Below are 21,016 nucleotides of genomic sequence, written 5' to 3'. Positions count from 1 at the left end.
AGGTTTAACCAGACATTAACTCTCCCAAAGAAACAAATGTTGGAGCTGGCTGAGAACTTTCCAGCTACATCCGTCTCTTGACTTGCTTGAAATGTTGACGCCACCTTCAAAGGTGAATCTCAACCGAAGAGACCTCTTAAAATCCGGATGACCACTTGTTGCAACAAGAGAGAGGAAGAAGCACTTTTTCTTGTCATCTCCTGGTCACCTGGAGTTCAACAACCCAAATCTGTCCAGCCCTGATTAAAAAGGGGAGGAGGGGGAATGTATTAGAGGTGTCGTTCTTTCCATCTGTGGTGAAGCCATAAATATCTAAGGCTATTTACATATATGATGTGGGTGTTGTAAGCAGCCCAGAATTGCCTTACAGCGAGACGGGCAGCAAACAAATCTAATCCATTAATCCATTAATAAAGTAAGAGCAAATCTGGTATCACGGTTTAAGGGAGCAGAGACCAAGAAGCCATGAATTCTAGTCCTACGTTAAGCATGGATGTCAGCTGGATTACTTTGGACATATTCATCCTCTTAGCCTTTTAACTAGGCAATGTAGTTGTTAAAGATGGTGAGTTAGAAGCAGGGAGACTATGAGTTCTAGTTCATCCTTAGGCACAGATGTTCCAGGGGTGGTGATGATGTGCTGGTTCAAGAGTTGGACCAGGAACTGGGAGATCTGGATTTTAGACTCTCCTCAACGATTGCTCCCTGGGAGGGCCTTAGGGCCAGCCCCTCCTTCGCAGCCCAAGAAATAGCTTGGTGCAGTGGTTAACGCACCAGGAGAAGCCAAGAACCTATGAGTTCTAGTCCTGCCTTAGCACAAAAGCTTGCTGGATGCCCTTGGGCCAATTACCAGGAGATGTAGAACATAGATTCATAAGCAGGAAGGGAACTCAGAGATCTTCTAGTCCAACCCCCTGCTCAAGACAGGAGCCTTATATAACCTAGTCAAATGGTTCTACTCTATTCTTGAAAACCTCCACTGATGGACTGACTTCTACTTCTGCCTTAAGCATAAAAACCAACTGAGTGACTTTGGACCGATCACCAGGAGACAGTGAATTGTAGTCCTGCCTTAGGCACGAAAGTTGACTGGGTGACTTTGGACCAGTCACCAGAAGACGGCGAGTTTTAGTCCTGCCTTAGGCATGAAAGATGAATGTGCGATTTTGTGACAATCACCAGGGTACTGTGAGTTCCAGTCCTGACTCAGGCATGAAAGCCAGCTGGATGACTTTGGACCAATCACCAGGAGACTGTAAGTTCTAATCCTGCCTTAGGGATGAAAGACGATTGTGTGACTCTGGGCCAGTCACCGGGAGACAATGAGTTCTAGCCCCAATTTAGGCATGAAAACTGGCTGGCTAACTCTGCGCCAATCAACAGGAGGAGACAGTGAGTTCTAGTCTTGAATTAAATATAAAAACCGACTGGGAGACTTTGGGCCAGTCCTTCTCTCTTAGCTCTAAGCAGAAGAAAGCTAGACCAAACCACTTCCAAAAATATTGCCAAGAAAACAGTAAGGCCTTATCCAGGCTGACTCAAAGATATGAAGAGAAGGGGCGGGGGGAGGGAATGAACAAAGTCTATAGAACTTTCCCCTGAATATTAGCAGAATGCAGTATGAGTCAGAAATGGAAGTTAAATCTAACTTGGGAAAGAAAGAAAAAATATCTCAATTTATTAGAAAGGATTTTTTTGAATAGAAAGCCATTGTGGATATGAAGGGATATTGGGGGGGGGAGGCTCCTGAATTCGCATTTGGGCATCTATATATATTCTAAAACTTATTAGTCATATATTTTCACCCACCTTCTTCTTACAAAACAGTCCAAGCCGCTTTTCAAAATCCATCTCCGGATTCTTAACCTTTCAAACGTCTGTCTTAATATCCCCAATAACTCTCTTTCATTGCCGGGTTGGTTTAATTTTCTAAATTTTACTGTGTGATTATTTGGAGGACTGCAATCAAATGTACATCTAGCTGGTTTTCTATTTCCTTCTCTATTTTATTAGGTAGCTTAGAAGTTACATTTTTTTTAAAGTTCAATATTTATTCTGTTATTGTGTGACTTTATGTAACTCCTGAGTTATATAAAGAATCTTTAATGAAGTTTTACAAAATAAATGTTGATAAACATATGAGGTTTATCTGGGAAGGACTTTGACGAAGTTGAACAGATTTCAAGGGAGAAAAAAAAAAGTTTTTTAAAAAACTCCAGTAAAGTAGTCTTCTAAAAGTTTTATTCATATCACAAAGTTATTAAGGAGAGTTGGAACTGTATTTCAAAACACAATGCTCTCCTGTTCTGGTTTTCTATTTGCATTAAGGTATTGATTAAAGAACTTACTCAAGTCTTAATTGGATCTGGCACTGTTCATTTTATTCCCAAATTTCTACTGTATGATCTCTATATTTTTCTGCAAAATTTGCAAGATGCAACTTCACATCTTTGGTGGACTTGTGATAAAACAAAGAAAAATTGAGGCCAGATTTTTGTTTTAATTCCAAAGATTCTTAAAACAAAAATAAAACTGAAAGAAGAATGTTTTTCTTTTAGGACTATTGGACAAAGAACTAGAAAAAAATAAATCAGAACATTATCTATGTTGACTGCAGTGAGAATCATATATGCACAAAAATGGAAAGACAAATTGTCTATGGAGATTCTCCATAGTCATCCAGGTCATGGTTGTCCCAAAGGCAGCTTTTTCAAAAGGCAACTGGACTTCCTTTGTTTTTCCTTGAAGACATTTCACTTCCAATCCAAGAAGTTTTCCCATCCAAGAAAATTTCCCGACAGTTAGAACAATTAATCAGTGGAACGACTTGCCTGCAGAAGTTGTAAATGCTCCAACACTGGAAATTTTTAAGAAAATGTTAGATAACCATTTGTCTGAAGTGGTGTAGGGTTTCCTGCCTGGGCAGGGGATTGAACTAGAAGACCTCCATGGTCCTTGAGTGGCGCAGGCTGCTAAACAGCCTGTTATTAACAACAGCTGCCTGCAATTATTGCAGGTTCAAGTCCCACCAGGCCCAAGGTTGACTCAGCCTTCCATCCTTTATAAGGTAGGTAAAATGAGGACCCAGATTGTTGGGGGCAATAAGTTGACTTTGTATATAATATACAAATAGGATGAAGACTATTGCTAACATAGTGTAAGCCGCCCTGAGTCTTCGGAGAAGGGCGGGGTATAAATGTAAATAAATAAATAAATAAAAATAAATAAGGTCCCTTCCAACTCTGTTGTTGTTGTTGTTGTTGTTAAGATTCTTCAGTTCTGATTGAATGGTGGGGGATGGAAGAATTTATATTTTTTGCAGTCATCTGGTCATTAGTACTCTCTCTGAGAGTCATTGAGGCCACTTCCATCTTCCACCATCCAGTCAGTACTGAAGAAGCTTCTTGGATGACAAGTGAAATGTCCTCAAGAAAAAATACAGAAAGTCCAGTTTCCTCTTGAAAAAGCACCTTTGGGAAAGACAAATTTGAAGATTAGATGGAAAAAGTAATGGATGGCCTGCTTTTAACGCAAGAAAAGAATTTATCCTCTTTAGAAATAAATAGTTATAGAAATGAATAATACTCGCTAAAAGCAAAAAGTCTAAGGTTGTAACTATATTTTGTATACTACTGCACCGAAAAACAACTGGAGGTCACTTTTTTTCCTCTCTTTTCTTTACTTTTCCCTATTCCCTTATCACCTCTGTTTCTATTTGTATAATAAACTTGAATTTTTAAAAAAAACAACCTCACATTTTGCAGGAAAGTTCTCAGGAAAAGGTAGCAAACAGATCTAACATTTCTGAAATATGAAAATGGTCACAGAAAGGTGGTGTTAGTGACATATACAAGGAGATGGCACAGAATAACAAAGTTGGAAGGGACCTTGGAGGTCTTCAAGTCCAACCCCCTTCTCAAGCAAGAGATCCTACACCATCTCAGACAAATGGCTATCCAACATCTTCTTAAAAACTTCCAGTGTTGGAGCATTCACAACTTCTGGAGGCAAGTTGTTCCATTTATTAATTGTTCTAACTGTCAGGAAATTTCTCCTTAGTTCTAAGTTGCTTCTCTCCTTGATTAGTTTCCACCCATTGCTTCTTGTTCTACCCTCAGGTGCTTTGGAGAATAGCTTGACTCCCTCTTCTTTGTGGCAACCCCTGAGATATTGGAAGGCTGCTATCGTGTCTCCCCTAGTCCTTCTTTTCATTAAACCAGACATACCCAGTTCCTGCAACCGTTCTTCGTATGTTCTAGCCTCCAGTCCCCTAATCATCTTTGTTGCTCTTCTCTGCACTCTTTCTAGAGTCTCAACATCTTTTTTACATCGTGGCGACCAAAACTGAATGCAGTATTCCAAGTGTGGCCTTACCAAGGCATTATAAAGTGGCATTAACACTTCACGTGATCTTGATTCTATCCCTTTGTTTAGACATATCTAGTTCCCACAATCATTCATCATATGTTTTAGCCTCCAGTCCCACTAATCAACTTTGTTGCTCTTCTCTGCCCTGGTAGACATTCTGATATTCCAAGCTGGCCTTGTTAGTGCAATGTAAAGCAATGCTATCACTTATTGTAATCTTGATGCTATCCTTCTGTTAATGCAGCACGGGACTGCATTGGCTTTTTTGGCAGCTGCAGCACACACCTAGTACATACTTATGTGGAGATCCACCAAGATCCCTCACACAGGTACTACTACTGAGCCAGGTAGGTACCTGTGCATTTGTTTTTGTTTTTTTTTCTTGGCTATGAGTAGGACCTTACTTTTCTTATCACTGTACTGCATTTTGTTGGCTAGGGCTCCGAGTTCAAGTCTGCCAGAATCGATGCCTGGTCAGAGAAGGAAGGACACATCCAGTGGTGGGTTTCAATTTTTTTTACTACCGGTTCTGTGGGTGTGGCTTAGTGGGCGTGGCAGGGGAAGGTTACTGCAAAATCCCCATTTCCTCCCAATCAGCTGGGACTCGGGAGGCGGAGAATAGATGGGGGCGGGGCCAGTCAGAATTTTTACTATCGGTTCTCCAAAGTACACAAAATTTCCGCTACCGGTTCTCCAGAACTGGTCGGAAGCTGTTGAAACCCATCTCTGGACACATCACAAGATTTTGCAAGGAGGGTAATGCTGAAGTTTGTTCTTAAGTGAGAGAGAGAGAGAGAGAGAAAAAGAAAGAGAGAGAAAGAGAGAGAGAGAGAGAGATAGGGCCGGTTTACTTAAAGGTAAGGAGCTTCTTGAGAGACATGGCATCTGGAGCTTGTAATCGCACGGTAACGAGGTTGATTAGAGTGAATCGCTTTTTCCATAAATTAGAATAGATTGATTTTAATGTTCTGACCTTCGGTGTTCCCTAGTCTCTAGGCTGTTTTTTCAGCACTATTGTTTTTTCCCCTTTCCAAAAAAAAAAAAGGATGGGATTTTAATTTTTTTTTTTAGAAAAAAAACCCACATTGTTTCCTTCAACTATTTTTAAAAAAGAAAAACAAAAGCGCAAGTTTAAAAACTCCAAACGTTTTTGAGGCCACTGATATGAGATCTATATCTTTATTTAAAACGTAGGTCAATTCACGTGGGAACCGCATTCACCGAGGTTGCGGCCGGCCAATTTCCTAGCTAAAATTATTGTCACCTTCCCTGTTATACTTCCAAGTGACTCAACTTTTTGTTTTTTGGTAACAGTAACAGAGTTGGGAGGGAAGATAATTTCAAAATACCTACCCAGGAAAGAGTTACAAGCAAACCTTGAAGGGAGGAATGGACCCATGTCCACAACTGAGCCAATTTTTTTGCTGTTAGGAGAGACATTTGTTAAGTGAGCTTTGCCCCAATCTTACGACCTTTTTTTTGCCACCGTTGTTACGCGAATCACTGCAGCCGATGAGCTACTAATCCAGTTGTTCTGCGAAGCTGGCTTCCCCATCGACTTCGCTTGCCCGAAGGTCGCAAAAGGGGAACCCACCGTGATCTTGGGCCACGCTGCAACCGTCATTAAGTATGAACCAGCCATCAAGCATCTCCAGTTTTGATCACATGACCCACGGGAATGCTGCAAAGGTGGTAAATATGGAAAGCTATCCTAGGTCCCTTTTTTTTTTTCAGTGCAAAGTTGTAACTTCGAACGGCCACTAAATGAACGGTTGTAAGTCGAGGGCTACCTGCACAGTACGGCTCCCCTGCATATTTTGAGGCTTTCTCACAACTGACTTGACTAATGCGCCGTCAGTTTCAGTGTTGGTTTTTAGCAATCTCACCCGGAGACCTTCTGCAGGATAAGCTGTTTCCAGCCTGCCTTCAGGGACCCACCCGGAACAGATGATGGAATCCATTCTACTTTTTTGGCCTTTTTTGACTGACGGGAAAGGTTAGGTTAGCCTGACATTTGGAACTTAAAAGACTTTAAGGAAGAACAGCAAATCCCCCCTTCCCTGCTTAGGTTTCCTTCTTTTTGAGCGATAAGACAGACGTTCAAAGTTGCTGAACAAAAACAGAAGATAAGAACGGGGCCAAATTAGTTCTGCTGTTTGTTCCCTCTTATTGAGGGCTTCAGGTCTTGAGCTATAATAGCTTCAGATATATTTTTTTTTAATTTGCTACTCTAAAAAAATAAAAGTCCACTTGGCATACGGTTCCTTAGTCCCTTTAGTCGTAATTCCAGTAAAGTAGGGCTAAATAAATAAATAAATAAATAAATAAATAAATAAATAAATAAATAAATAAATAAAGTAAAGTAGGGCTAAACCTTACAGACGACCCCCATCCCGTTAAAGACCTTGGAGTCTTCATGTCAAATGATCTAAGTGCCAAAGCCCACTGCAACTACATAGCAAAAAAAGCTCTAAGAGTTGTAAACCTAATTTTGCGTAGCTTCTTTTCCAAAAACACCACACTACTAACCAGAGCATATAAAACATTTGCTAGACCAATTCTAGAATACAGCTCACCTGCTTGGAACCCTCACCACATCTCTGACATCAATACAATTGAACGTGTCCAGAAATATTTTACAAGAAGAGTTCTCCATTCCTCTGAAAACAACAAAATACCTTATCCCACCAGACTTGAAATCCTAGGCCTAGAAAACTTGGAACTCCGTCGCCTTCGACAAGACCTAAGTTTAACTCTTAGAATCATCTATTGTAATATCCTTCCTGTCAAAGACTACTTCAGCTTTAATTGCAATAATACAAGGGCAACCAATAGATTTAAACTTAATGTAAACCGCTTTAATCTAGATTGCAGAAAATATGACTTCTGTAACAGAATCATCAGTGTTTGGAATACTTTACCTGACTCCGTGGTCTCTTCCCATAATCCCAAAAGCTTTAACCAAAAACTTTCTACTATTGACCTCACCCCATTCCTAAGGGGACCATAAGGGGCGTGCATAAGCGCACAAACGTGCCTACCGTTCCTGTCCTATTGTTTTTCTTTTCTTCTTCCTATATATGTTTATATGTGTATATACTATATAATCTTTTTGTATGATGTTGTGACAAAATAAATAAATAAAATAAAATAAATGTAATCTTTGACCGACAATTCGTTTAGTAACCGTTAATAGTTACAAAGGCACGTTAAAAAAGTGATTTATGACCCCTTTTTCATACTTACAACTACTGCATCCCCCCCCCCATGGTCATGTGATTAAAATTCAGGCGCTTGGCGGCGGACTCATATTTATAATGGTTGCAACGTCCTGGGTGCGGGGGTGTCGTGTGATCCCCTTTTCTGACGTTCTGACCAGCAAATTCACTTTGCAACCGTGTTATTATTAGCAAAATGTGGGGTGCAGATCTGGGGGCAGATCACCCATCAAACAGCCCATGAAACGGCCTTAAAAACTTTAGCTTGGCTGAACCTCCATGGATTTTTGCTTGATGTCTCGGACTTTACATTGACTTCACAATCAGGTACCAGAAGCAAGGTGAAATGGCCACCATGTTTGCCAAGACGCCATCTGCATAATTTTTTTCAGACAAAGATGTCAGGACGGCTTCAAGTGCCCCCCCTTGGCACGCGACAATCTTGGAATTCAGATGACAAACTCTGTTACTCAACCTTGACAAGTTTAAGATGTGTGGACTTCAACTCCCAGAATTCTGGGAGTTGAAATCCGCACATCTTAAAACTTGCCGAAGTTGAAAAAAACAGGACAAACCGATCTGACACATTTGCGAACGTTTGTGAAAAGTGTCTTTCCTGAGCAAGCGAAAGCCCAACCAAGACACGTACCTACATTATAAAATATGCTAAAACCTCCTGTCATCCAGGTTCCAGGGTATATAATCCTATGCTCCACAGCAGGGGTCTCCAACCTTGGTCCCTTTAAGACTTGTGGACTTCAACTCCCAGAGTCCCTCAGCCAGCAAACCATTTCATCTGGGCATGTTAATTATAGGCCTTTTTTCTGAGAAATCTAAAGAATTCCGTCTATCATAAGCAGAAACATTCTTTGAAGCTTTGTCCGCCTTTCAAACGTATACCAGGGGCTTAAGCGCTAATTGCAACTCGCTGAACGAAAGACAAACTGTACTCACCCGTCAATGGATCTTGACAATATCACAGACAAAGTCAGGAGAATGCAGCCGTGAGGACCAGACTCAAACTGAAAAAGCAGAAGGAGGAGAAGGTGGAACAAGAAAATATGGAGTCGGGACTAAAATAGGGGCTTTCCCAAGCAAAGCGTTCGTGGTTGAACAATATATATATTGGTTATACGTGTTTTCTCCTGCGTAAAATTGGAAGTGTCTTGGCGACGTTTTGACGAAGTCTCATTCGTCATCTTCAGGCTTCACCTCCCAGAAGCACGAAGCTGAAGCCTGAAGATGACGAATGAGACTTCGTCGAAACGTCGCCAAGACACTTCCAATTTTACGCGGGAGAAAACCCGAATAACCAAAGACATACATATATATATATATATATATATATATATATAGTGTGTGTGTGTGTGTGTGTGTGTGTGTGTGTGTATGTGTGTAAGCATTGGTTATTGTTCATAGTTTCTGGAATATTTTAGATGTTTCAGGTATTTAGAGAGGCATAGTGGTTAAAGCCCCAGGCTGGAAGACGGTGAGTTCTAGTCCCACTTTAGGCATGAAAGCCAGATGGAAGGCTTTGGCCAATCACCAGGAGTGAGTGAGTTCTAGTCCTGCTTTAGGCATGTGACTTTGAGCCAATCACCAGGAGACAGTGAGTTCTAGTTCAACCTTAGGCATGAAAGCCAGGTGGAAGGCTTTGGCCAATCACCAGGAGAGAGTGAGTTCTAGTCCTGCTTCAGGCATGTGACTTTGAGCCAATCACCAGGAGACAGAGAATTCTAGTCCAGCCTTAGGCATGAAAGCCAACTGGATGACTTCGGCATAATCATCAGGAGGCACTGAATTCTAATCCCACTTTAGGCATGGTTGTCATTTATGACTTTAGACACTTAATGTAATGGGGTCATCCTTAGGACCAGCCTGATTTTATAGTTTTTTTGCAGTACTTGTTAATAGAAGGCCACGGTTGTTAAGCAAACCAATAGTTCATTATAGGTACAGTTGCTGGTTTTCAGCAAAATTGTCGTAAAATGAGGTCATGTTGACTGCAGGATGCTACAAACAGCCGCAAGTATGGCCTGGTTGTTGAGTGCCTGAGTTGCAGTCACATTAACAGCAGTTGTGTGTTTGTGATTATCAGAACTCTGAATCCAGGTCCTAAGTACCTCCAGGAAAGTCCATTGCAACTTGGAACAGTGGCTAAGCAACTGGTCCTAAGTCAAGAATTACCAGTTCAAGATATTCAATGAGAATGCTATGGTTTTATTCTTTATAGAATAGGAGGCTTCAGTTGGTCCAGAATGCAGCTGCGCGGGTGATAGAGGGAGCCACTCGTGGCTCCCATATAACACCAATACTGCGCAGGCTGCACTGGCTACCTGTGGTCTTCCGGGTGCACTTCAAGGTGTTGGTTATCACCTTTAAAGCGCTCCATGGCACAGGACCGGGATATCTTCGGGACCACCTTCTGCTACCACATGCCTCCCACCGGCCGGTACGCTCCCATAGAGAGGGTCTCCTCAGGGTGCCGTCAGCCAAACAGTGTCAGCTGGCGACCCCCAGGGGGGAGAGCCTTCTCTGTGGGGGCACCTACCCTCTGGAACGAGCTTCCGCCAGGACTTCGACAACTTCCTGACCTCCGGACTTTTCGCCGCGAGCTGAAGACGTACCTATTCTTCCGAGCAGGATTGGCTTGATAGGGGTTTTTAATTTGTTTTAAAAGGGGTTTATTTTATATTTATATTATGTATTTTCTATTTAAATTTAGGCCTTATCGAATAAGTTTTTTAAATAGTTTTTATTGTAATATATTGTATTGTTTTTACTTGGCTGTTCACCGCCCTGAGTCCTTCGGGAGAAGGGTGGTATAAAAATTAAAATATTATTATTATTATTATTATTATTATTATTATTATTATTATTATTATTATTATTATTATTATTATTATTATTTTTTCAACCCTGTTCAGAAATGAGATGATTGCTGTTCATTTACAGGGGGTCCTCGACTTACAACAGTTCATTTAGTGCCCACTCAAAGTTACAACATCCCTGGAAAAAAAGTTGACTTATGACTATTTTTCACACTTACGACTGTTGCAGCATCCCGGGGGGGAGGTCAGGTGATCAAAATTCAGATGCTTTGCAACTGGTTCATATTTATGACGGTGGCTGTGTCCCTTTTTGTGACGTCTGACTATGTTACTCATTTAACAACCGGGAGGGGGATTAACTTGGCTAAAACTCACTTAACAACTGTCTTGCTTAGATAGACAAGAAATTTTCGGCTCAGTTGTGGTTGTACTTTTGAGGACAACTTGTGTCTTTGCATTGCAAAGTGTGCTTGTGTTTTTTTGTGTTTTTTTTGTGCTGCAGCCGAAGCCTGCCTAACTTTGCTCTCCACTTTTTAAAAGCAAATAAGCAGTTTGGCTCATAAGAGATGGCAATCACAATGGTACTCATACAGCCCAGCCTCTTTCTGACCTACATCGGGAGCCAGCGGGGGAAATCTCCCCCCTCTCACCCACCCCCAGTCCTAATTAGCCTGCCCTTCCTTAATTTTCAAACCAAAATAAGGTTGGCGAAAGTGGTTCAGATCAGGAAAAGCCATTAAAAACTAATTCAGCCTGTTCCACAAACATCGTCCTTTAAGTACCACTCGAAACAATTTCTGAGTTAGGGGGGGGAAATAGACTTAAAAAGAAAAGAAAAAAACAGGCTATAGAAACCTCAGAAGGACTTTTCTGATGAAGAAAAAGATTGGTTTCACGATTTACGTATTTGGAAATTTTTTTTTAAAAAAAGTTTCTGGAGGAAATGGAAAAAATTAGATGTCAACTGTTTGCTTCTGTTATTACGTTATTTGGCAGAATGAAGGGAGGGAAGGATAATTTTGTTTTTTTCCTCTTTTTTTTCCGCTTCTTTTCACTTTCCTGACCTCTTAGTTTTTCTTTTTTATTTTATATTATTTATTCTACTGAAACAACAAGAAGATACGCATAGGTATTACTGTATATGCCTAGAGTAGCTCAGAGTAACCCTATGGCAAGATAGGCAGAAAATAAAGTTAACAAATAAGACAAATGTGTGTGTGTTTGTGTGTGTGTGTTTGTGTGTGTGTTTGTGTGTGTGTGTGTGTGTGTTTGTGTGTGTGTGTGTGTTTGTGTGTGTGTGTGTGTGTGTGTGTGTGTGTGTGTTTTAGGTCATGCTTCATTGGATGTTCCTGCCATTTTATTACAAAGAGACACTTTCAACTCGTGGTAAAAATTCTGGATTACCAACAGGAAGAATTTCAGCCATTCTTCTAAACTGACCTACCTCACAGGGTTATTGTGAGGAAAAACAGGAGGGAGGACTCACTAGTGTGCCAGCTCCTGGAGGAGAGACAGCACATAAATCTAACAGGAAAACCGCACAGTTTTATTTATTACATTCCGATTCCCCAGGCATTCTGGGGCTGTCATTTAGGACTTAATCTTTTTATTTCGCTACCGATCTGAGCCAGTCTGGTATAAAACAAGGAGGAAGGGAGTTCTAGTCCAGCTTTAGGCACGAAAGCTGGTCGGGTGACTTTGGGCCAATCACGAGGGGGCAGAGAGTTCTAGTCCCGCCTTAGGCACGAAAGCTGGTTGGGTGGCTTTGAGCCAATCACCAGGAGATAGTGAGTTCTAGTCTCAATTTAGGGGTGAAAACTGACTGGGTGGCTTTGGGCCAAACACCAGCAGATTATGAGTTCTACTCTCGCCTTAGGCCTGAAAGTGGGCCGGGTGACCACACAGACAAGTCATTCTCTCTCAGGCCAACCTACCTCACAGGACTGTTGTTGCACAGACAGCAGGAGGAGGACGGTGGTATGTTTGTCACCTTGAGTTATTTATAAAGTACAGGTCTCTAAAGTACAACTACTCTCTTAGTGAATGTTCAAAGTTACAACGACCCCTCCCACAAGAGAGATTTGTGACCCAGTTCAGGAATTACGATGGAAACACACACACACACACACACCCTTAGTGAGAAAACCACATTCTGGGCTCTGGGTAACCAGCTCATTTTTATCATTGTTACATCGCAGTGATTTATTATTGTTATTATTTTTGGCCAGTTTTTGGCACTTTTTCGTTTGCTTTCCGATTTAAAAAAAAAAAAAAATCCAACGCCCTAAGGAATGAATAGATTCGCTTTACAACCTCTGATTTCACTTTACGACTGCAGCCAAAACAAGTTGCAAAGGGGGTTAGTCGTGTGGGTGTCTTGGCTTATGACCATTCCTGACTTACGACGGAAATTCTAGCTCATTACTTACTTTATTTATTTATTTATTTATTTATTTATTTATTTATTTATTTATTTATTTATTTGTCACAACAGTGTATATATAAGCATAAGCATGAAATAACTATACGATATATAAGCATAAATATAACCATAAGTATGTAATAACTATATGAAATTGGATACAATCGAAGGGAACATTAGGACAGGAATGGTAGGCAGGCTGGTGCTCTTATGCACGCCCCGTAACTTTTATTTTATTTAGCATTAGGAAATTACATTTCCTAATGCTAAATCTTACCTGTAATAAAGGCAGGATTTTTTTTTTAAAAAAATCTAAATAAAATAAAGTAAGCTGGAGGGCATTTAAGAGCATCTAAGCCTTACTGGTTTGTCTTTCCAAGACAACATGCTACTGGTGCTTTTAAACACACAAGCAAAAACGGAAATAAGAAGTGAAGTGTAATTTGAGGGCCCTGACCGAATTGACCGAGTTTCCCTTCCCAGTTTTGTACCTGATGGATATTCTGTTGTAGGAACATCAGCAGATCTTCATAGGTTGTGATAAAGTGCAACAGAAGCTGCAACAAAGCGAGAGAAAAAAAAGAGGAAAATGAGATCCGGGCAAATACAAAATATTGATAACTAGGCGACAAATCACCCAAACGACACACTTTTGAAGCAAAAAAATCCCAGTTCTGCTGGGTTGGAAGAGAAATGGGTGGCTGGTTTGGGGAATTCTGGGAGTTGAAGTCCAGCTATCTTAAAGGGGGTCAAAGCGCAGCATACACACTGAATTACAGTGGCAGGTACTGCAAACCAGTTTTCTGAATCCGTATCTTTTTTAACATAAATAGGGCCACCTGGACTTTGGATAACATCCAGTAGTAAAAAGAGAAGCAAAAATTCAAAGTATCTGAAAGCTTCTTTTTTCCCCCCGGGAAAACTGGGATGAAGGGAAACAGGGTGTGTTTCTCACACTTGCCTGGTGGAATTGCGTGTCTCACACACGTACCAACTCCAAAACGCCAGTCCCGAACGGTTTAAGTTACTAAGAGGATAAGCACAAAGATTTATTTATGCTTATCTGGCTTCTCACCAACTTCCAGACTTTGGACATAACTTTTTCATTTAGCTTGTCTCTCTCTTTCTTTCTTTCACTCTTTCTCTCTTTTCCCCCCTCTCTTTCCCTTCCTCTTTCTCTCTCTCTTTTTCTCTCCCCCTCCTTTTTCTCTCTCTCCCTCTCCTCCTCCCTCTTTCTCCCTCCTTTTCTCTCTCTCCCCTCCCTTCTCCCTCTCTCCCCTCCTTCTCCCTCTCTTTCTTTCTCTCTCCCTCCTCCTCCTCTTTCTCTCCTGTCTTTCTCTCTCCCTCCCTTCTCCCTCTCTCTCCTCCCTTCTCCCTCTCTCTCTTCTCTCTCCTCTCCTCTCTCCTCCTCTCTTTCGTTCTCTGTCTTTCTCTCTCCTCTCCCTTCTCCCTCTCTCTCCCTCCTCTCTCTTTCTTTCTTTCTCTCTCCCTCCCTCTCTCTCTTTTTCTCTCTCCCTCCCTTTCTCCCTCTCTCCCCCTCTCATCCTTCCTCTCTTTCTCTCCCTTCTCTCTCTTTCTTTCTGTCTTTCTTTCTCTCTCCCTCCCTCTTTCTCCCTTTCTCCCACTCTCATCCTCCCTCTCTTTCTCTCCCTTCTTTCTCTCTCTTCCTCTCTTCTCTCTCCCTCTCTCTTTCTTTCTCTCCTCCCTCTCTTTCTCCCTCTATCCCCCTCTCATCCTTCCTCTTTCTCTCCCTTCTCTATCTCTTTCTTTCTTTCTTTCTCTCTCCCTCCCTCTCTCTCTCTTTCTCCCTCTCCCCCCTCTCATCCTCCCTCTCTTTCTCTCCCTTCTTTCTCTCTCTCCCCTCCCTTCTCCCTTTCTCTTTCTTTCTTTATTTCTCCCTCCCTCTCTCTCTTTCTATCACTGTCTCAATGGGGGACAGAATAATGTCTTCCTTTGATAAATCTTCAAGTCTTACTTAAGATTTGAAGCAGCCTCAGTGACATCCCATAGATTGGAAAACATTTGTTCAAATTTGGATATAGTGTACAAATATAATCATTATACATTTACCAAGGAGGGAAGGAATGGAATGGAGTGGAATGGAATGGAGGGAGGGAGGAAGGAAGGAGAAGATAAGAAAGACAGAGAGTAAGGAAGAGGGGGGAAGGGAAGGGAAGGGAAGGGAAGGGAAGGGAAGGGAAGGGAAGGGAAGGGAAGGAAAGGAAAGGAAAGGAAAGGAAAGGAAAGGAAAGGAAAGGAAAGGAAAGGAAGACTATTGGAAAGGAAAAAGGAAAGGAAAGGAAAGGAAAGGAAAGGAAAGGAAAGGAAAGGAAAGGAAAGAAAGGAAAGGAAAGGAAAGGAAAGAAAAGGAAAGGAAAGGAAAGGAAGACTATTGGAAAGGAAAGGAAAGGAAAGGAAAGGAAAGGAAAAGAAAGGAAAGGAAAGGAAGCAGAGGGGAGCAGTTGATGATGAAGAGAAATACAAGGGAAAGGCAGAGAGGGAGGGAGGGAGGAAGAAGTCTAAATGAAAATGTACCATTTCTAAGATCCCATCTGGCTTATATTTTCCTGCAGGCGTGAACTGCTGTGTTCCTGTAGTCCTGAAAAGGTCAGGAAAACAAAACATTCTGATTTTCTTGAATGCAGGGCAAAAAAGCAATAACCTGTGGGTGATTCAGCAGACCTAGTTAGTGTACTCTTGCTATTTTGAAGTTTTCACTATTTCCATATTTTCCTGAGGTTTGGCTGATTGGATTTGCAGTTTAATATGAGCTCCCAATCCCCTGCCCTTCCAAAAATTTCAGATGACCTTGATGAACACACTGTGAAGTTAGCATTGCTTAGCTATGGGGCGAGTGTGTGTGTGTGTGTGTGTGTGTGTGAGAGAGAGGGGGGGGGGAGAGGAAGTGGGGGTAGAACATCAGTAGCAAAGGGAGTTTCTGTTCTCTTGTTGCCCAGGGTAAAACTGTTCAAATTAAACTCTGAATGGGCCCACTGGAACATACAGCTCATTCTCAACATATAATCAATTTGTTTAGTGACCCTTCGAGGTTACAACAGAACTGGGGGGGAAAAATGACTTATGTCCATTGCAGCATCCCCGTGGTCACGTGATCAACATTAGCAACTGGCATGGACTTATGGCTGTTGCGGTGTCCTGGGGGGTGTGTGTGTCACGTGATCCTCTTTGGAGACCTTTTGACAAGCAAAGTCAATGGGGGAAGCCTGTTGTGGTCCGCCAGCAACTGCCTGCAGAGCTGGCAATTGAGTCAGACAGCGATGAGGCTGAGGAAGAACTTGGGCCAGTCCTGGAGGCTGGGGAAGGCCCGGATGAGGGCTCTGTGTCGGAGACAGAGGTGAGGACAGGGCCATCCCTAGAGGCTGAGAGTAGTGAGGCAGAGGAACAGGAGGAGCCTGTTCCTAACGCACGCATGGGAAGAGCTGAAGAAGGCAAGAACACTTCAAGCAGAGAGGACAACTTGGGAGTAGGGCCAAGAGATGATTGGCCCCCTCCCATAAGGCTTAAAAGACCAGCAATGCTGTTTGGGCTTTGCCGGAAAACAACGTTGATAGCTTCGTCTTCTTGCATTTATTTTGTATTGGTGTCTTCTGAACTTTTGCCAAGAAAGGCCCTTGGCAGTTTGCCTAATTGGACCAAGGTTGGTGATAGGACTGAGGAATTTGTGTTGGGAGGAATTTGCTTTAATTTAGTTGAAATACACTGGGAATGAATTCTCAGCTGTTCGAATAAAGTTTGTTTGTTTTCACACTGACTGAGTTTCCTACTACTAACTGGGGCCTGGGTCACAACAAAGCCGGGTTCACTTAACAATCCTGTGACTAACTTAACAGCTGCAGTGGCTTGCTTAACAACGGGGGGAGGGGGAGAAAAGTCATAAAAATGGGGCAAAACCCACTTAATTCCTCATTCAGCAACATACATTTTGGGCTCAACTGTGGTCATAAGTTGAGGACTAGTAGAGCTCCTTGATGAATGAGGGTGGAGCCTGCAACTTTTTTTGGGGGGGGGTCTTCTTCAATTCCAAGGTTTCCCATTGGAGAAGGTGAATTAGATGGAAGAGAGGGCAGGAAGAGGTTTCATGGACATTATGATAAATTTATTATTATTATTATTTTTAAAAAAATGTACCTCTCACTTACAAAGTCAACACCACTCTCTCATTGCCACCTGCACGCCATAAAACACCAGCAAGAGCCAGAATGAGGCACTGGATCCTTTCGGGGTCAGATGGCCGAAGGCACCTGCAAGTGATAGAGAAAAAGAGAAATAGGTTCATCAAGGAACTTTCCCAAACGCCATCCCTCTGCTAAATAAATAATTCCCTCAACATTGTCAAACTATTTACTAAATCTGCACTACTATTAATCTTCTTACCGTTCCCATCACCCATCTCCCATCACCCATCTCCTTCCACTTATGACTGTATGACAGTAACTTTGTTGCTGGCAATCCTTAAGATTTATATTGACTGTTTCCTAATATGATTTATTGCTTATTTGTACCCTATGACTATAATTAAGTGTTCTACCTTATGATTCTTCACGAATGTCTCGTTTCTTTTATGTACTCTGAGAGCATCTGCACCAAAGACAAACTCCTTGTGTGTCCAATCACACTTGGCCAATAAAGAATTCTATTCTATTCTATTCTATTCTATTCTATTCTATTCTATTCTATTCTATTCTATTCTATTCTATTCCATTCCAAGAAGAAAACATTATAATATAAACAGAGAATAAACCCATTCTCTTCTAGTATTGATGATGTTAACTAGATGGGTTATGAAATGCGTACAAGGAAATGCGTACAAGGAAATGCGTACAAGGAAATGCGTACAAGGAATGCGTACAGCCAAGCTCAGAGAGCACTAAAGACCCCACAGTCTTCCTCCTCCTCCTCTTCCTCCACCACCTCCTCCTTCCCCACCACCACTACTTTCCCTTCTAGCACTGATGATGTTACCTAGTTTGGTCATGAAACGACTGCAAGAAAACCACCAAGCTCAGAGAGCACCAAGAACCCCACAGTCGTTTCCTCCTCCTCCATCACTACAACCACCACCTCCTCCTCCTCCTCCTCCTCCTCCTCCTCTTTAGGTATTAGAGTTAGAATTGGGATTAGGTTAAGGTTAGGGATTAGACTTGTGATTAAGATAAGATTATGGTTAATGTTTAGGTGCTAGGGTTAGTGGTGAGGGTCTTAGGGGTAGGGTTAAAGGTTAGGGTTAGAAGGATTAGGAGATTAAGGTTAAAGGTTACGGGGTTAGAGTTAGGGATTACGGTTATGATTTTGGGTGTTGAATAGAATAGAATAGAATAGAATAGAATAGAATAGAATAGATTTTTTTTTATTGGCCAAGTGTGATTGGACACACAAGGAATTTGTCTTGGTGCATATGCTCTCATTGTACATAAAAGAAAAGATACTTTCATCAACGTACAACACTTTCAACAATGATAGTCATAGAGTACAAATTTAACACTTAATGATACAAGACTTAATGATAGTCATAGGCATCAAATAAGCAATCAGGAAACAATCAATATCAATATAAATCGTAAGGATACAAGCAACGAAGTTAGTCTTACAGTCATAAGTGGTAGGAGATGGGCGATGGGAACGATGAGAAGTTTAATAGTAGTGCAGACTTAGTAAATAGTTTGACGGTGTTGAGGGAATTATTGGGTGTTAAGAGTTAGGATTGGGGTTAGGGTTTAAGGTCGCGGTTAAGTTGCGGTTAATATTTAGGGGTTAGGGTTAGAGTTAGGGATTACGGTTATGATTTTGGGTGTTGAATAGAATAGAATAGAATATTTTTTTTTTTTATTGGCCAAGTATGATTGGACACACAAGGAATTTGTCTTGGTGCATATGCTCTCATTGTACATAAAAGAAAAGATACTTTCATCAAGGTACAACACTTTCAACAATGATAGTCATAGAGTACAAATTTAACACTTAATGATACAAGACTTAATGATAGTCATAGGCATCAAATAAGCAATCAGGAAACAATCAATATCAATATAAATCGTAAGGATACAAGCAACGAAGTTAGTCTTACAGTCATAAGTGGTAGGAGATGGGCGATGGGAACGATGAGAAGTTTAATAGTAGTGCAGACTTAGTAAATAGTTTGACGGTGTTGAGGGAATTATTGGGTGTTAAGAGTTAGGATTGGGGTTAGGGTTTAAGGTCGCGGTTAAGTTGCGGTTAATATTTAGGGGTTAGGGTTAGAGGGGAGGGCATTAGGGCGGCGGTTAGGGTTATGAGGGTTAAGAGGTTAAGTTTAAGGGTTAGGGTAAGGGTGATGAGATTTATAGTATTAAAAGAGTTGGGGTTAAGGGTTAGGGTGTATCAGTAGGGTACCACCATCTTTCTCCGAGACTCCTCTCAGTTGGAAGTTATCCCTTGAATTCATCCCAGCTCTGCCTTTTGCAAAATGCAATCAGGGAACAAGATCTCACCCCGACAATTCACTTCTATTCCTAACCCCCCACCATCCCACGCCATCCTTGGCTGTATTAAACAGAGTGCCTAGAATCGAAATCACATGAAGTATTTAGTACCGCTTGATGAACCCTTAGTAAGGCCACACCTGGAAATACTGCATCCAGTTTTGGCGGCCACATTACCAAAAAAAGATGTTGAGACTTTGGAAAAAGTGTTGAGACTTTGGAAAAAAGTGCAGAGAAGGGCAACTAAGATGACTAAAGGCCTGGAGACTAAAACATAAGAACAGTTGCAGGAATTGGGTATGTCTGGTTTAATGGAGAAAAGGACTTGGGGTGACATGATAGCAATTTTTCAGTATTGGAGGGTCTGCCGCAAAGAAGAGTGGGGGGGGGTCAACCTATTTTCCAAAGCACCAGAAGGCCGGACAAGAAACAACGGATGGAAATGAATCAAGGAGAGAAGCAATCCGGAATTAAAGAGAAACTTCCAAAAAGTGAGGACAATTAATCAGTGAGACAGCTTTGCCTTTAGAAATTGTGGATGCTACATCAGTGGAGGTTTTTAAGAAGAGACTGGATAGCCATTTGTCTCAGATTGCATAGGGTCTCTTGTTTGAGGTTGGAGTAGAACAGGGGTCTCCAACCTTGGCAGCTTTAAGACTTGTGGACTTCAACTCCCAGAATCCCTCAGCCAGCAAAGCTGGCTGAGGAATTCTGGGAGTTGAAGCCCACAAGTCTTAAAGCTGCCAAGGTTGGAGACCCCTGGACTAGAAGACCTCCAAGGTCCCTTCCAACTCTGTACTGAACTGAGTTGGAAAAATCCGCATGGCTTCCACGACCTTTCGAACCCCACCAAGGAGGTCAAAACTAGGACCACCGCCATTTCCCCCCACAACAATAGAGGGGTGGGGGAGGGAATTTCCCTGGAAGAAGAGTGGGAAACCATCGAGGCCCTCGGGAACGTGGACTTACCCAACCGTGCTGTTCCGGCTACTGTCACCGAAGATAAGATGTTGAAGGACGTGGGCTTGAACGGCTGCCAGGACCCCGCACGGCCCACCCTGGAAGAGGTCAGGAAAGAACGAGAGGAAAAACAATACGTGTGAAAATTCCCTGCAGCCTGGATCTCTTTCACCTGGCTTCTCCCGGCCACCGCTGTCCTTGGCCGCTTCTCCGGTGACCCGCGTAGATACAATGAGTTCTGATCCTGCCAGGTTCTTAATTAAAACTTCAGGTCCTGAACCTTTTCCTGAAGTGGCTGAGCCAGGTTAAGATACGTGGTGGCTTTGTTCTGCGCCCAAAACCGAAAGCATTTGGGTTTTCTGACGGTCAAAATGTTAAAAGGGAGAGAAACAGGGTGGTTTTAAAGTCCTGTTTAAAAGGGCCCAGGTTGGACAGCAAAACTCAATTAGGATTTGGAGGGTCGGTGGGGAGGAAGGGGGGGGGGCTGGAAGGATTCCTCCATCCACTCACCCAGGCAGGGCACATTCATTGATCCATAAAAAAATGCTTTTCGATGGGGGAAAAAATGGATGCGCAGCTGCCGTTTTGACTTACAATCGAGCCCAGTGTCTGTTAAGTGAGGCAGTTTGTTAAGTGAGCTTTGACCCACTTTATGACCTTTCTCGCCGGAGTTAAGTGAATCGCGGCAGTTGTTGAATTAGTCACACCGTCGTTAAGCGAATCTGGATTCCACGTTGA

The 21,016-nt window shown here is 42.1% G+C and overlaps 1 protein-coding gene across 5 annotated transcripts in view; it reads right to left on the bottom strand.

Annotated features, from left to right (window-relative positions):
- The window catches only part of MINDY4 (MINDY lysine 48 deubiquitinase 4), a 169,753-nt gene that overhangs the window by 91,584 nt on the left and 57,153 nt on the right, over positions 1-21,016 (bottom strand). For all 5 annotated transcript variants that reach the window (XM_058180226.1, XM_058180225.1, XM_058180222.1 and 2 more), the window contains 5 exons: positions 20,288-20,376; positions 17,000-17,101; positions 15,375-15,438; positions 13,331-13,396; positions 8,541-8,608 (listed from right to left, as the gene is read on the bottom strand). In XM_058180226.1, coding sequence (XP_058036209.1) covers positions 8,541-8,608; positions 13,331-13,396; positions 15,375-15,438; positions 17,000-17,101; positions 20,288-20,376 — 389 coding nt within the window. The remainder of the gene's footprint in view (positions 1-8,540; positions 8,609-13,330; positions 13,397-15,374; positions 15,439-16,999; positions 17,102-20,287; positions 20,377-21,016) is intronic.

The sequence above is a fragment of the Ahaetulla prasina genome, chromosome 4, assembly GCF_028640845.1.
Source record: "Ahaetulla prasina isolate Xishuangbanna chromosome 4, ASM2864084v1, whole genome shotgun sequence".
Classification (NCBI taxonomy): Eukaryota; Metazoa; Chordata; class Lepidosauria; order Squamata; family Colubridae; genus Ahaetulla; species Ahaetulla prasina.
This window is presented reverse-complemented; position numbering and strand designations above follow the sequence as displayed.